This window comes from Terrapene carolina, unplaced genomic scaffold, assembly GCF_002925995.2.
Source record: "Terrapene carolina triunguis isolate 2854851 unplaced genomic scaffold, T_m_triunguis-2.0 Scaffold66, whole genome shotgun sequence".
Lineage (NCBI taxonomy): Eukaryota > Metazoa > Chordata > Testudines > Emydidae > Terrapene > Terrapene triunguis.
The window spans coordinates 4,070,529-4,087,545 of NW_020664417.1; the positions used below are offsets into that span (position 1 = coordinate 4,070,529).

General features: G+C 41.0%; 1 protein-coding gene across 3 annotated transcripts in view; it reads right to left on the reverse strand.

Annotated features, from left to right (window-relative positions):
- PRDM5 (PR/SET domain 5) overlaps nt 1–17,017 on the reverse strand; it is a 142,047-nt gene that overhangs the window by 25,365 nt on the left and 99,665 nt on the right. For 2 of the 3 annotated variants that reach the window (XM_024213049.2, XM_024213040.2), the window contains exon 14: nt 13,562–13,647. In XM_024213049.2, the coding sequence (XP_024068817.1) occupies nt 13,562–13,647 (86 nt within the window). Of the gene's footprint in view, nt 1–13,561; nt 13,648–14,336; nt 15,239–17,017 lie in introns of those variants that run through there. The other variant, XM_024213056.2, reaches the window with a different exon arrangement.

The following is a 17,017-nucleotide window of genomic DNA, read 5'->3' on the forward strand; positions in this document are numbered from 1 at the left end:
GGGGGGGGGGGTTGCTCTGTGACTTTGTGGCGGGGGAGGGCAGTTACAGATCTTATGCTGCGGTCCTTATCCTGGATCACAGAGCCACGCAGCAGGGGATCTGTAACCCTCCTCCCCCAGGCAGAAACTCACATAGCTGACACATACACGCAGTTCCACCCAGGAGAGCTGGCAGGCTCCGTTGAAACAACCAGTCCACCACTGCGGAGCCTGTCATTCCTGGAGTTTAGAAGCATCATTTGCATCAGAACACTAAACCCGCCCCCCGCCACAGTCTGCGTCCCCGGTTTAAAACATTCCCGCGAAAACAGTAATAAAGACAACGGTGTTCATTGACAAAATAGAACTGATTTTATTTTTTGGGAAGGGAGTGAAGGGGGTATGTAACTGGAGGTTCAGCTTCTGTGTCCACAAACTTAACAGTCACTGGTTACCCTGCTCAGTCTGGAACCTTGCTTTCAAAGCCTCCCGGATGCACAGCGCGTCCCGCTGGGATCTTCTAATCGCCCGGCTGTCTGGCTGGGCGTAATCAGCAGCCAGGCTATTTGCCTCAACCTCCCACCCCGCCATAAAGGTCTCCCCCTTGCTCTCACAGAGATTGTGGAGCACACAGCAAGCTGCTATAACAATGGGGATATTGGTTTCGCTGAGATCACAGCGAGTCAGTAAGCTTCTCCATCTCCCTTTGAGACGGCCAAAAGCACACTCCACCACCATTCTGCACTTGCTCAGACGGTAGTTGAACAGTTCTTTTTCTGTGTCCAGGGCGCCAGTATAGGGCTTCATGAGCCAGGGCATTAGCGGGTAGGCTGGGTCCCCGAGGATCACTGTAGGCATCTCCACATCCCCAAGAGTTATTTTGTGGTCCGGGAAGTAAATACCTTCCTGCAGCCGTCTAAACAGACCAGAGTTCCTGAACACGCGAGCGTCATGAACCTTGCCCGGCCATCCGACGTTGATGTTCGTAAAACGTCCCCTATGGTCCACCAGTGCTTGCAGCACCATTGAAAAGTAGCCCTTTCTGTTAATGTACTGGCTGGCCTGGTGGTCCGGTCCCAGGATAGGGATGTGAGTCCCATCTATAGCCCCACCGCAGTTTGGGAATCCCATCGCGGCGAAGCCATCTATGATGACCTGCGCGTTTCCCAGGGTCACTACCTTTGAGAGCAGTACCTTAACGATTGCGTTGGCTACTTGCATCACAACAACCCCCACGGTAGATTTGCCCACACCAAAGTGGTTCGCGACTGACTGGTAGCTGTCTGGCGTTGCAAGCTTCCAGAGAGCTATGGCCACTCGCTTCTGGACAGTCAGGGCTGCTCGCATCCGGGTGTCATTGCGCTTCAGGGCAGGGGACAGCAACTCACAAAGTTCGAGGAAAGTCCCCTTCCGCATGCGAAAGTTTCGCAGCCACTGGGATTCGTCCCAGACCTGCAGCACTATGCGGTCCCACCAGTCCGTGCTTGTTTCCCAGGCCCAGAATCGCCGTTCCACAATATCCACATGACCCATTGCCACCACGTTGTCCTGGGCGCTGGGGCTCGTGGTTTCTGACAGCTCAGTGCTACTCTCTGACTTCAGGCCCTCACGGCGGTGCCGTAGCCTCCTCGCCTGATTTATCTGCATCTGCCTCTGGGAAAGGTGTATGATAAGCTGCGAGGTGTTGAGAACGGCCACAACTGCAGCGATGGTCGCAGCGTGATCCATGATCGCAGTGCTGTGGCGTCCGCGCTGTCACTGACCAGAAAAGTGCGCGAACTGATTTCCCGCCGGCGCTTTCAGTGAGGGAGGGACGGCGGTAGTGACGGACGGATGACGACAGTGACCCAAAAGCACCCTCGACACATTTTTTTACCCAGAAGGCATTGGCGGCTCGACCCATAATTCCAATGGGCAGCGGGGACTGCGGGATAGCTGCCCACAGTGCACCGCTTCCAATGTCGACGCTTGCCCCGTTAGTGTGGACTCACAAAGTCGAATTACTGTCCTTAGTGTGGACACACACGTTCGACTTTGTAATATCGATTCCACATATTTGATTTAAGTAAAATCGAACTACTCTCGTAGTGTAGACATACCCTTAGAGACATTAGTATTTGAACTAATAGATCTGATAGACAGATGCCTCAAGCTTGCAGGTCTCAAAATTGCAAATCTTCTTTGTCTTTGAATTAAGGAATCATGGGTCATGACCCTGACTTCTAAGCAACTGCATTAATGTCTTATTAGATTACAGCTCAGAGCTGTGCATGAATACCTAAAACTACCTCCCTTATGTCATATTTATCAAATAGATACAATATGTGTGTTCAGTCTCTTACAATCACGATGGATGAAAATACACAAAGTTAGAAATATTTGCTGGTATGAGTGCTTATGTCTTTCTTACAGAAAACATATGCCATATACAAATTAACATAGATGGTTGCTTGTTCTTGCATTTTGATGGTAAAACTACAAGGTTAATACCTATTGTGTTGTTTAGGTAATAAACAAGTAAAGCATGGCTGTGGTTTTGTGTGAATGTCTGCAAATAATTTTCTAAATCCTCATAGGAACTTGGAATTGTTTAGCAAAATGAACGTGTAAAATACTAGCTCTTCAGTAGAGACGAGAAAATGATGCTAGATTGATGCTTGTTTTTCCAGAAACCCTCTCAAATGTCAGATAAATTAGACTGAGAAGAATACATCTCATTCACAAGGTGGCAAGTACAATTCACATATGCAGCATATACTGTAAACCAGACCAGAAATATCTAGGACCTAATCTTTCTAGTTATATTGATTTTATACCAGTGTGTCTCCATTGACTTCAGCAGTTAATCCTGATCATCACCAACTTCCAAACCTCTCTCTACACTCGGTTCCCCATCCACCAGATGCACCCCTTTCTTGTATAGGCCACACATGCCCAGGTTCACACATCTAAGCATACCACCCACCCACCCACCCGAATTGCAGATCCTACCCTAAAACTCTAAAAATGCTACGTGACAGCCTAACTGCTCCCATTGCAATCAATAGTAATCCTTCCCTTGACTTCAGTGGGAGCTGAGTTAGACCAGCTGAGTGTTTTTGAAAATGCTGTTCCTTAAATTGCCTGCCCATGGAAGTGTTGAGAGAGGGGGAAGAGAACATTCTCCAATTAGCGCCCACAAAGCCTGGTTCTCTACTACCTTGTGCCCTGTGTAAACATTCACATCTGTGCCAACGCAGTGTAAAATGGCTGTACAAAGACACAAACCACAATTTAAGGCCAAATCTCCACTTTTCTAAACCTTGTGCAGTAAAATTGCACACACTAATGTAATTTAGATGAGTATAAGGGTATAAAGTTGTCAAGTCCAGGGGCAAAACAGTTATGTGATCAGGTAAAAGTTACAGTTTGATTCTGGGTTCCAATACATCTGTGTAAGACTGTCAGATGTGGCTGGTTAGAGAGACAGAGTTGGCAAGGTAATATCTTTTATTGGACCAACTTCTGCTTTAGAGCGAGAGAAAGCTTTCAAGCTTACACAGAATTCTTCTTCATGTCTGGGAAACTAACTCAAAGTGTCACTTGCTGAATACAGGATCTTAACAGAATGCTTAGCATAAGTAGTTAACACACATTTCAAGAGGCCAAGGTGAAGTGGCCCATTTATACCCCTCCAGTCATAGGGAGGCAAGGAAAGAGGATGGGGGACAGCAGCTGGGAAGGTTGTTAGTGGATAACAGATTGTCGTAATAAGCCATAAATCCATTCAGGACATGGTTTTTAGTGTCTACCAGAGTTATGAATTTAAGCTCCCACGCTTCTCTTTTGAAAGTGTTGTTTCCTTGAGGACTGATAGGTCAGATGAGTGATTGCTTTATGAAAAGTGTTCACCCACACGTGACATGGTGTTTTTGTCTTATCATTTTCCTGTGTAAGTTCATTTGAGAGCATAGTGTTTGGCTGGTTTCATCCACCTACTTGCTATTGGGGCATTTAGTGCTCCAGATGGAAGTATACCACATGTTGTGATGAGGTACACCACATGTTGTAGGATCCATGGATCTTGAAAGGTGTTTTGTGGGGGATGTTGATCATTGTAGCAGTGGAGATATGTCTGCAGGTTTTGCATCTGTTGTTCTGGCAGGGTCTGGTTCCATTTTGAGTTGGTGTGTCCTGATCTGTTGGAGCTTGCTTCTGATTATGAGCTTGGAGAGGCTGGGGGGTTATTTGAAGGCCAGAAGAGGGGGTTCAGTGATTTTTTTTTCTTCAGAGTGTGGTCCCCATCAAGTATGGGTTGTAGTAGTTTGATGATATGTGGATGGTGTAAGCCAGAGCCTCAATCATCTCTAAAGTCCTGTGCAAATGTGGTGTACAGTTGTGCTTTTGCAAAAACGCATATTCACTCACAATGAAAGAAACACATTTAGAGAAAAAACTATGAGCCTGGACTTTATGAAAGTGACTATATTTTAAAAAAAAATAATCAATTTTGTGATAGAGCAGCTTTTAAATAGCATGTTCTGATTTTTTGTAAATGCTTTATTATTAAACAAAGGCATTTTCTTTTCCCTTGTTGGTAATACACCCTGAGCTGTCTGCATTAGATACTATCTGTATTCAAAGATGTACTTAATAATGTGTAATCTATCATAATAAAACAGCTAACAGCAAACTACTTCACAGTTAAGCAGACAACGAATGAATAAGCAATGAAAATCTTACAGAGTTCTGAGAACCCCTCTGCTTGGTCTAGAAACCCCCTGTAGACATTACCAGATGATGCAGAGTAGCATGGCTATTGGGTAGTTCTTTACAAGAAAACCTATTAGTTTAGCAGCTGTGGTAACCGACCTTTGAGCCTCTGTGGATTCCAGTGGCAGTGACAGGGTGTTTTTTTGGTTTTTGTTTTAAACAAGTAAAAAAAGGGCTAAGGATAATTTTACTACCAATCAAATGGTAACACAGAATGTATTTGTCTATTTTTTGTAAGGACTGACTCTCCTCTTAATGAAGGATCTGAGGGAGAGAGGGGGCAAAGGCAGAATCATGTCTGCTGCAACAAGGGCCGCTTATCTAGCTGATTTTTATACAGTTAAATTTCAGTCTTACAGAAGGCATTAAATTGATTAATGTCTCAAAAACATTGGCAATATTTTGTTAGGTCCCCTCCACCAGCGTAACATCCCCTGTTGAGAAGAGAAGATAAGTCACCTAGATCACAGATGGTACGAGTTAATGAGGTCAAGTTTTGTACTAACATGAAAAATCTGAAAGAACTAATAAAATGTTTTTTCAACCATTGGAGATTGCTTAGAAATCAGAGCAAGTGTCTCCTTCACAGACAGAGGTCTATTTAAAGTGTCCAACAGTATACAATTATCAGTGTAATGTTTATTCAGGAAATAGGCACTTAGATCAAACACTGATAGGAATTCCTAACGCTTGGACTGGCCAGACAGAAATATTAAGGTTTTGTGATTTAAATTATTGTAAGATTTATAGACAAGAGAACATTAGATTATGAATAGCATGTTTTCTACTATTAAATTAATAACAGTATCTGCTGCTGTCAAAATTTAGCAGGAGAAATCTTTCAGTTTACTTGTACTGTATTGTGTATGTAATAAAGCTGATTGAAAAATTTCAGTTACTGAAAACCCAAAAATGTGTTTGGTTTTCAGTTGTGACCAAAAAAAAATTGAATAAAAACTGACATGTTTTATGTAAATGTCTGTTTTGCTATAAAAGCCATATTCCATCGAATACTTGTTAAATGGAAAATTTTCAGTTTTAAACAAAAACCTGAACATTTTCAAAGAACATTTGATAAAAATGAAAAAAAAAATATTGAAATTTTTCTCACCCCAAAAAAAAAAAAAAAAATCCTGACCAGCTTTAGTATATACTGTAGCTTGGTTTTATTATCACATTCACTTCTTGTATTTCACAGTACACCTCTACCCCGATATAACGCGACCCGATATAACACGAATTTGGATATAATGCGGTAAAGCAGTGCTCCAGGGTGGGCGGGGCTGCGCACTCCAGCGGATCAAAGCAAGTTCGATATAACGCAGTTTCACCTATAACATGGTAAGATTTTTTGGCTCCCGAGGACAGCGTTATTTCGGGGTAGAGGTGTATCTCTGCCTGTTTATGGCAATCCACTGCAAAGAAGTTCTATATAACCTGAAATAATTTCTGTCCCTGGGATTCAGTGAAATGAGGCTTTATTTAAACAATCATGACAAAATGTGAACAGATGTTGATCTATCCTTAAAAGAAGAGCAACACCTACTTCAAAATATATTTTCCCTATACTTGGAAAAAAAGTCATCAGGCAACTGCAGAAACTAAAGGGTGTGAAAATGTAGGCCCTGTGGGATTCATACCTTCTATCTCCTGTATGCAAACAAAGAGATTTCATATACAGCAACCACAGTACTTGCAAAAGCATCATCTTCAAGAGGACAGATGTTTGGGAACTCACTCATGTCTCACCAATGGGAAAATATAAACAGAAAAAACAGTTACCTACCTTTCGTAACTGTTGTTCTTTTAGACGTGTTGCTCATGTCCATTCCAAGCTAGGTGTGTGAGCACCCATGCACACGGCTACTGGAGATTTTTCTCTTAGTGGTATCTGTAGGGCCGGTCCTAGCATCCCCTGGAGCCCTGCGCTTATGCACCGGTATAAAGGGACAGTGACAGGCCCCCACCCTCTCAGTTCCTTCTTGCTGGCAACTCCAACAGAGGGGTAGGAGTGCAGGGCATGAGCAAGACATCTTGAAGAACAGTTACAAAAGGTAGGTAGTCGTCATTACTATTATTATTACTTCTTCTTCTTCCTTATGTTGACTCCATGCTAGGTGACTCTAAAGCAGTATCCCCGAAGGTGGACTCAGAGTTCACAGACATGCAGTCTGCAACACGAAGCTGGCGTCGTCCCGAGCCTGCTGTGTAATGGCATAGTGGGAGAAGAAGGTATGAATCAAAGTCCAAGTAGCAGTTCTGCAAATGTCCTGGATTGGAACCTGCACGAGGAAAGCCACTGATTAAGCCTATGCCCTCATGGAATGGGCGTTCATGATCGTCAGGGGTGGCACCTTCACCTGCTTGGAGCAGAACCTGATGCAGGTGGTTATCCAAGACAAGATTCTCTGGGACGAGACCGGCAGACCTTTCATTCCATCTGCTACCGCTATAAAGAGCTTTGTCGACTTGTGAAAAGATTTAGTTCTTTCGAAGTAGAAGGCCAGGACCCGCCTAACATCCAAGGTTTGCAGCCAGCGCTTGTCGGGTCTTATGAGGCGTCGGAAAGAAGACCAGTAGAAAGATGTTCTGATTAGTGTGGAACTGTGACCCCACCTTTGGTAAGAAAGGTGGGTGGGGGCACAGCAGTATATAGTCCTTGTAGAACATTGTAAAAGGAAGTTCTGATGGCAATACCCTAATCTCGGAGATCCTTCTGGTCAAAGTGATCGCCACCAGAAAGGAGACTTTCCACAAGAGAAGCAGCAGAGAACAGGAAGCCAGCACCTCAAAGGGCAGACCAGTGAGTCTTGTCAGCACCAGGTTCAAGACCCAGTGGGGGACCGGGTAGCAAACTTGCAGGTAGAGCCTCTCCAATCCTTTCAGGAACCTGATCAGCATCTCATGGGAGAAGACTGATCTACCATGCACTGAAGGATGGAAGGCAGAAGTGGCCTTTAATCGACAAAAGATGCTTTAGGTGGAGTAGATAGTCTAAGATGAACTGTAGTGAGGAGCAGGAGGGAGAAAGGCCATTCCTGTTATGCCTCATGGCGAACAGGTCCAATTGGGGAGTCCCCCCACCTCTGGAAGATGTTGCTGATTGCTTCCAGGTGGAGGGACCACTCATGGCGAGAGAAAAAGGACCTGCTGAGGTGATCCGCCAGTGTATTCCAGTCAGCAGAAGGTGTGACACCTTGAGACGAACTGCATGTTGGACTAGAATTCCCACACCTGTAGCACCTCCTGACACAGAGCCGAGGAGCAAGCTAACCCTTGTTTATTGATATAGAACACTGAGGCCATATTGTCTGTGAGAACCCACACAGCCTTGCCTGACAGATAAGGAAGAAACACCTAGCAGGCCAAGCGAATCACCCTGAGTTCTCTGCGAAATGTGAGACTGGAGATAGCCTTTCCCACATTGTCCTGCCAATAAAATGCAACTCTGATTTGGAGGGAATTCCTCAGCGGGGAGCTTACTTGGCCTCTATGCTCATTCATGGCTTGAACCTGTTTGCACTGAAGTCAGTAATAAAACTCCAAATGAATTAAATGTTAGAGAGAGAGCTCTCTCTCTCTCTCTCTCACACACACACACACACACACACACACACACACACTCTCACTTTCTGCAAACAAGCCCTCGGTCTTAGCCTCTAAGCTAAAGCTACCAAAGGCAGTATCAAATGTGGTGGCCTAAATGTGAAAAACTAGTTGGCCTCATTAGCAATCTTCTGCATCAGCAGTCCCCTGCCTGGTCATTGTCTAATAATTAGACTGGCCAAAAATGTCAAATTTCGGTAAATAAAGTTAGGCACCTAAATAACTGGCTTGATTTGCAGAGGTGCTTGCACCTGTTCTTGCATTCATTCAACAGGAGAACCCTGAAAACCAAGCCACTTGTTTAGTGTGCCTCAACATTGATTTAGATGTCTAACTTCAGGAACCTAGGGAGGTAACAGACTGAAACATAACACACTTTATATTGTAATTTCTCTCTGTATTCTTAACATTATAGTCAGCAGTATTCAAACCACTAGTAATTAGATTTAAAACGAACGGCAAAAGTAATACGTCTCGTCGTTATGTTTTCTAAGGGCAAATATATATATAATATTTAATACAAGTGATGAAACAGAATTTGGAAGTGCCCTTCTCTTCTTTCTGTTTTCCATTATTGCCATGTACAATCTGGAACTTAATATAATAAGAGTGTTTTAAAAAGAAATGAAAATGCTGATTCAACACAACGATGGCTTTGGAGTACACATATATGGTTACATTTAATAATATTCAAAAATGTATTTGAGTAAAATGCAGTAAGCTATTTCTTCTCAACAATTAAGCTTTGGGCCCTGCAGCAAGTAGCATCATGGTATATACTGTACATGATTTTTGGAACAAACCCCAAACCTACTTCACTGGGTAGGTAGGTAGAACATGATATCTCCTCAAAGCGAATATGATTTGTAAGCTCACTACATCAAGAACTTCTATGCATTCCCCTTTCACAATTCCTTGGGTGCTTCTATTTTTCCTTTAAAAAAAATATAGTAGCTTTTATTCAAACAAATCCGCACTTACATAAAATTTTAATGTCAAGTTTGCCGGTATTTTCTCCTCTTTTCATTGTTGGAGGAAGTTTTGACTGTTCTTCTGTCTTTCCCTTCCTGTGCACTATTTAGCAGCTGCCAGGTCTAAATCAAACTCTGCAATGATTTTTCCTGCAGCCTTTCTTGTTCTGTGGATGATTTGCCACCTAGTCCCACTGGTGAAGTGCATGACTTGTTATTGCATTTAGTAGATTTTACAGTTTTCCATTTTAAAGGTTTGGGCAAAACACTGTGGCATTGTTTTCATTAGAACCATGTATAAGGCTTCTGAATAACAGTGCTAAATGATTTTTTTTTTTAATTCCACACTTCTGCGCTTAGCTAATGCAAAAATACTTGACAGAAGACTCTTTAGACTTTTAGCTATCCCTATCCTTAGAGTTCATGAAAATAATTGTGTGGCAATGTGTGTGAGAATCAACTATACTATAAAATCTGTTTGAAGATGGGGTGAAAGGTGAAGGAGGACTGGCACATAAATCACAGACTGAAATTTTTAATCTTTTGTGATATGCCTAAAGTTAAATTAGAATATTAGAGATGAGGTAACAGAATTTAGACCCTTCAGTCTTTTATAGTGAATTTTGTGGATTAATTTAAACCTAGAACTGTTAAGCCACCTAACCCAAAAAGTAACTCCAAGAAATGTTGCCACTTAAGAATGTTTACTGGTTTATTTATTCTATTTTTATTAAAATATTTAAGAATTACTGGAAATGCAAATGTAAATTTTGATTTTTGGCCCATTTATATAAATTAAGAGAATGTAAATTTTTTCTGCTTTTCCTTAAGAGCTATAAATTGCCTTTGAAAGAGTAATTGTTCACGATCTTGTCTTTTTATTTTTCAGTTTCTTAGAAACAAAGGAAAATTAATGTATCTTATACTTTTATTTAAACTCTTAAATGTACTTTTACTTAAAGTCTGAAAGGATATCATTAAAGGATAAAGATAATCATAGCTAAGCAGAAACCAGTCAAAATGTCAAATACTTTTGGGGTTTTATTTCGTGTGAGGCTGAAGATTGCTCAGTTTTTCAGGAAACCCAAACCCTCAACCTGCATCTGTGCACACATAGGATCTAATCAAGTTTTGACTTCAGTGAGCTTTGGATCAAATCCACTAGCTATTTACTGATCAAACTGGGGTTTGCAGTGTGTAACCTCAGGGATGCAGAAGTGGTTTGACGGCGGAGGGAATATTGAATGGTCAAAATTTCTCTAGAATTGTCAGAAGCACTCAGGATGGAAGGTACACCTCTACCCCGATATAACACGACCTGATAGAACACGAATTCGGATATAACGCGGTAAAGCAGCACTCCGGGGGGGCAGGGTTGCGCACACCGGCGGATCAAAGCAAGTTCGATATAACGTGGTTTCACCTATAACACGGTAAGATTTTTTGGCTCCCGAGGACAGCATTATATCGGGGTAGAGGTGTACTTTCATTAAGAAAAATCACAGTTTCCAATGTGTTATCTGAATTAAGCTAATTTAAGTGGTTAAGTTGCTTACGTATTTAAATATGTGCAAAGATAATTAACTATTGGAACAACCACTGATGGATTCTCCATCACATGAAGTCTTGAAGTCATTAAATGAAGACTGAATGCCTTTCTAAAATATATGCGCTAGCTCAACCAGAAGTTATGGGCTCGATGCAGGAATTACTGGTTGAAATTCTATGACTTGTTTTCTGTCAGACTAGATGATTATAATGATTCCTCTGGTCTTAAAATCGATAGTATTTTATTTTACACTATTAGTTACCTTTCAAACAATGACACCTTCATAGAAATTAAGTTTTCTGCTATCCAGATGCAAATATGGAGTTGGGGTGTGAAGGAGAGGGGAGCATGAAAGCAACTTAATTATAGCGATAAGCTTGTTTACTCAAAACATGCCAGTACTGAGCCCCACTATTTTGAAATGAAAGATCCCTACTCTGGTGTGAGCTTATATAAAATGTCACTCATATATAAACAAACTTGACTTTTAAACGTCAGAACTATGGGTTAAGTGGGATATAAACAACCTGACAGCACTAAAACCAGGAATTCGAAGAGAATTCTGTGTCTGCCCACAACATGGCTGCAAGGATTTCCAGTCATTTGTTTGTCAAAAAAGAGGAGAAATAGGACATTCCAGCCTCCTATTGGGCAGTCATGACATCTCAGATGTATTGAAATCATCATACTACATATGGCATGAGTTGAGTAAGCTGAGGAAATGCTGTTTTCTTGGTTTCTGAACTGATGCTATTTTGATTAAATAATTGTATTATTACAACAATAAATTCTATTTGAGCCATTTTTAACATCAAATAGAAAGGTTACTTACCTGTTCAATAAATGGAGTTCTTTGAGATGTGGGGTCTCTATTTGTATTCCACTCCAGGTGAGCATGCACACCATGCGCCTGAGACAAGAAGATTTTTGCTAGCGGTGTCTGTTGGTCTGCACCTGTGCCCTTCCCCTCCTCCAGAGGGTATAAATGGCAATGTGGACTGACTACCTCTCCATTTACCTTTCTACCATGAATAGCCCCAGGATAAGACTCCACAGCAGAGACGAAGGAGGGTGGGTAGTGGAATATAGATAGGGACCACATATGTTGAAAAATTCCAGTTAATGCTAGCAAAAAATCTTCTGATCTCAGGCTTATGCACACCTCAAACAGAATACATGTAGAGACCATCACTTGAAGAAGAACTTTATCATGTTCTTTAGCAATACACAACGTTTATAGAAAACAAATTTCCACTCAGTAAAATCCAATTACCAATGTCTCCTTGTTGCTGCAGACTGAATAGTTAGCGTGTCTGGTTGAGCTGTTCTGTCATGCAGAAGCAGAGCTTGAATCATTTCCTTTTTCCTCCTACCTCATATTCACGTAAGTCCTTAGTCCATCTTTCATTCAGTCCCATATTTTACATGTCTTTTAAAGCCAGCTGGCAAATTTTAAAGGTGTTTTGCTTACATACAACAGTGGCAATGTGGAAAGACATATGGGAATACATGTAAGCAACGTATTACGTAAAAGGCTCTAGCAAGCTGCCAGACTGAGAAGACAATATGTATATATATAAAAATTCCTTACAGAGGTGAGTTATTATGGATACCTAAACGCATAAATAACAGAAGGAAAATCCCAACGAATTACACTTCTCAGAAGAACAATTCTGTAAGTATTCCAGTTCTGGCAAATAAAAGCTTCTTACTTCTTTGAAATGACTAATTTCCTCAGACTGCAAAAATAATATGCATCTGTGAGCACTTCATTGTCTGCATTATGCAGGTGATCAAGATCTATCTACACAAAGTGAAATTTACAATACTTTTCTATTCCACAAAGGGTGTTAAGCGCACACCTAGCCTAGAATCTGTCCCCAACATGGTTTCTACGAGGAGGTAGGGGAGACCAGAAGTAAATAGCATAAAGCTGGTTATGGTGACTTTACATCACTTGGGAGTCTCATATGCAAGCAGAATTCACAGCTGCCTGTTTAAAGCCATCCCTTTTGCTAGACACGCACAAGGGGGACAGAGTGGGGGCAAGGGTTGTCTTCAGTAAATAGATATACATGACAAGCCTTTTAAACCAGAACAGATGACTCCGGGGATATCTGTGATCCTAAGGTCAGAGAATAATCTTCAGAGACATCTCCAGCCTGCATTACAGATATTATTTCTACCTTCTTCACAAGGTTGTTTTAAGACTTAATTGATATTTATAATCAATTAATAGGGTAAAAGCGCTGCACATGCTATTATTGTTATTAAGACAGACAGAGTTTGCCAGAGACTAGATTTGGAGGTGAGAGAAATACAAAAAGATTGGGCATTTACCTCTCTCTCTTAATAATAATGATGTTTTTATAGAGACACTAACCTATTAATTGATTTTAAAGACTGAACAAGTCCCAAGACAACTCTGTGAGGAAGATAGTAATAATTACTCCTTTTTATATGTGGAAAAACGAGGCACAAAAAAATAAACCAACTTGTCCAAGGTCACACGCAGATCAATGTAGGAATCAGAAATAGAATTCTAAGATTATTAATTTTTATGCCCTTTTCCTCTGTTTTGAAGCACAAATAATATCTTTGAAACATCCCCCCTTTATACAAACAGCAATAATTTATTTCCCTGCATTGTCCATGGACAATCATGGTTCTTAAGTAACAATTAAAGCAAGTGGGCCACGCTTACCCTTGTATGGGTGCGAATGTGCATCTTTAGTCCATCATTCTTGCTGAAAGCCTTGTCACAGTAAGGACACTGGTAAGGGCGCTCACCTGAAAATAAGATAAGCATCAGAGTCAACAAATGCAGACAGAGGAAAGAAAGCATTGCTTCAGTACATCAAGGCAGCACAGCATGGTTGTGTCAAACATTTTTCTGTTCTAGTGTTCATGTTCAGTTCAAACAGAGAGAAAGAGATCTGAGCATTAGGGAAACTACATATAAAGAACAAAAGATCTGTTTGGACAGCATGCAAGGCTGGATCAAAGTATCACTTTCAGCTGCTTGATTTTGTCATGAAATATGAATACATGCAGAGAGGGATTTTAAAAAAAAAAAGCTGCAGTCCTGGTGACAACTATGCTAGGATGAATTCTATTGCGGCTAGTACATGGTTAGTCATTAACTGTTCTCAAAGTACAGTACATTTCCCTCACTTCACATCTACTCATCATTAGAGCCATTTGAGTGTCACAAGCCAATTTAATTACAAAACCCACTTCTGTTCATTTGTTGCATTTAACAAAAAGAATGGCAGCAAGATCTGCCCTACGGGAGGCACAGCAGCTTCTGTGAGGTGCCCAATGACCTCAGTGGGAGTAGAGAGCACTCAGCACCTCACAAGAAGCCTGCTGTACTTCACAGGGATTGGACACTGAAATTGATGTAAATCAGGATAGTTTCTGCTGACTTCATTGAAGTCACTCTGAATTTATACTATGTAACTCAGAGGCTGGGCCATTCAGATCCACTCAGTAGAGGTTTTCTGTGCTATTCCATAATTTAAAACTAATGATAAATTTTACAATTTCTTACGTAAATTTTTCTTTTTGAGTAGTTTAGGCAATATCCTGGAATAAGACTCCAGCATCTAGGCTAATTGCACACAAAAGGCTTATCAACAAAATCAGATTGCTTCCATCGCTAAACATATTTTTCAACAAGCTAATCTACGCTAACTAATTTTCCAACTAAATGGAATCTGTTCCAGCTAATCACATTGCTGCCTGGAGAACACACCTTTATGTGCAGATACAACAAACCCCTTTCAGACAATCTAGGAAAACTCAGTTGTTCATAAAAAAAAGTCTTTGCATGCATGCAGAACTTTGACAGGTTCCAAGCACTATATAAACATTAACTGACCTTCACATCAACCCTGTAAGGTAAGTAAGTAAGAAAGATTATCTCCATTTTAAAGATGGGAAAACTCAGGACAAGTTGCAATGATTTGCCCAAGGCCACAGAGCGCATGAAGGGAAGGTACAGCTGACTATGGGGACATTCATTCTGACTTGCAGCAAGGCAGACCTCCCCCGCTCCCTTTCAGGTCTTCATTTCACTGTTTGAGATGCTCGTCCTTGAGTGCTTGACAGAAAGATGTTGGATGTTTTGTTCCGCATGAACAAAAAGTTGAGGAATTGCAAAAGTGTGCATTGGAGCCAGTCTAGAGAAATAGTTTTTTAAAGTGACACACTTTGGTTACATTACAGCTGACCCACTGGGTTTCACTGCTGCATGTATAGCCTTCTTGGAGCCATTGACTCAATTCATTTGAGTGAGGCCAACTCTCAAGTAAGGGTTGTACAACTTGGCCTTTAATAGGCTGGCCCGTTCTTTAATGCCTGCGGGGAAAGATCCCACCTAAATGAAAAAACAACAGAAATAAGGCAATGGACTACTTGTGAAATGCAAACACTCCCCTTACCTCCACCCTGCCTCATCTTATAAAGTACAAATGTATGGACTTGGCAAAGTATTTTTTAACAAGGCTTCTGTGTGTTCTGAATTAGAAGTTTCACATCTGTTTGAAACATGACACTATCTCTCATGACCCCTGATGTCCCTAATTTATGCCATGAGCCTTCGAACTCTGTAGGAGCTGCTGGTGCTCAAACATTTAATTAATCCAGCTGACATTTTTATGTTTTAAAGCTTTTGTATTTTGAAGGTAAAGTCTGCAGAGGTCTGTAAGCAGATGAGTGCTGACAGCTAAGTGCTACCCCCCATTCTTCATACAGAGGAAGACTTTTGCTTACAGGGATAGCTTAGAGCTGGTCTGAAATTTATTAATACTGTTCTTCACAAATTTATTGTGTTGTTTATGGTTCTTGATGAATAGATGTTTAACAGCTTTCAGCGGTTGCCGGTAGAGGGCAACACTGTGACTTTATATCAACATGTTGTACCTGATAAAGCCTGCCTATGATCAGCCATCACAATGTAAATTTGCACCTTACAACTCTCTGGTATGCAGCTCAGAATTCCTATCTACTTTTTACCATTCAACAGACATGGATACTGTGGGTTGATGGGGTGACAAGTCATTATGGCCTCATATTTTACTGAATTATACAAGTGTCTTCTCACCATAACTATAGCATCAGTGATAATTGATAAAACATCTTTAATAAGATCCTAACTCATTTTATGCTTATACTTATTTTTGTTATTTCTTTACCAGTGACATTTTCTAAAACATTTCATATATGTGCCCAAAATATGAACACACCTATGTTTATTTGCTCTTCTGTGAGCAATTGGCCCTTTTAGGCAGGCAAACCGGCTGCATGACTAAACTGTAAGCATGTAGTTACCCAGTTTATGTACAAGTATCCCTCTCCCACATATATCCCTAGGGTTCTGCAGGATTAATGATGGGTCTTATTCAAGCCAAATTTGAATCTGCAACTACAGAACCTTTAGTACAACCCCAAAATCCTAACCTCTTTGTAACTGACTCAGAAATGCGTGTGTGTGTATATATATGTATGTATGTATGGGGAATGAAAACGTATTATGTCAGCTTTTAAAATTATTGCGTGCTTCCCCCCCCCTTGAATAAATGAAACCTGATTTGGATTTCAAGAGTTGGGATGTATGCAATCCTCAATCCTCCATATACCTGGCCAAAAATTCCCTTCCTCACTTTGGATTAGATTGTGCTACCTTTATTTATATCAGTGATCACCTGCTCACAAAATAAATCCCAATAGTGGATTCCTTAATGAGACTATCTGAGTGAACAGGTGCTTTCTAATGTGTGTGCAGATTGCACAATAAAGCCCATTTTTGGCCCTACTAGCTAAATTTCAAGTTGTCCTAAAAGAAGAAAAACACCTTTGTTCCAAAGCATATTCAAAAATAATAAAAACTATATATTTCTTCTGTGTTTTCCTGTTAAGCTTTTGCCCGAGGGTGTATTTTATACTGGAATATATCTTAAGTCTTGAAATGAGAGGTTCTCTCACTCTAAGAAAGTTAAGAAGTATTAGACATTAAAACAGGAGGAGCAAGTGCTATATAATGAATGCTGCTGGGGAGGTGACATTATCCATCTATGCTTTGGGATTTGTCTGTGATGAACCAAAAACCAGCAAAAGTCAAATGTAAACATTGGAAGTCCAATCCTAGCTTCAGATC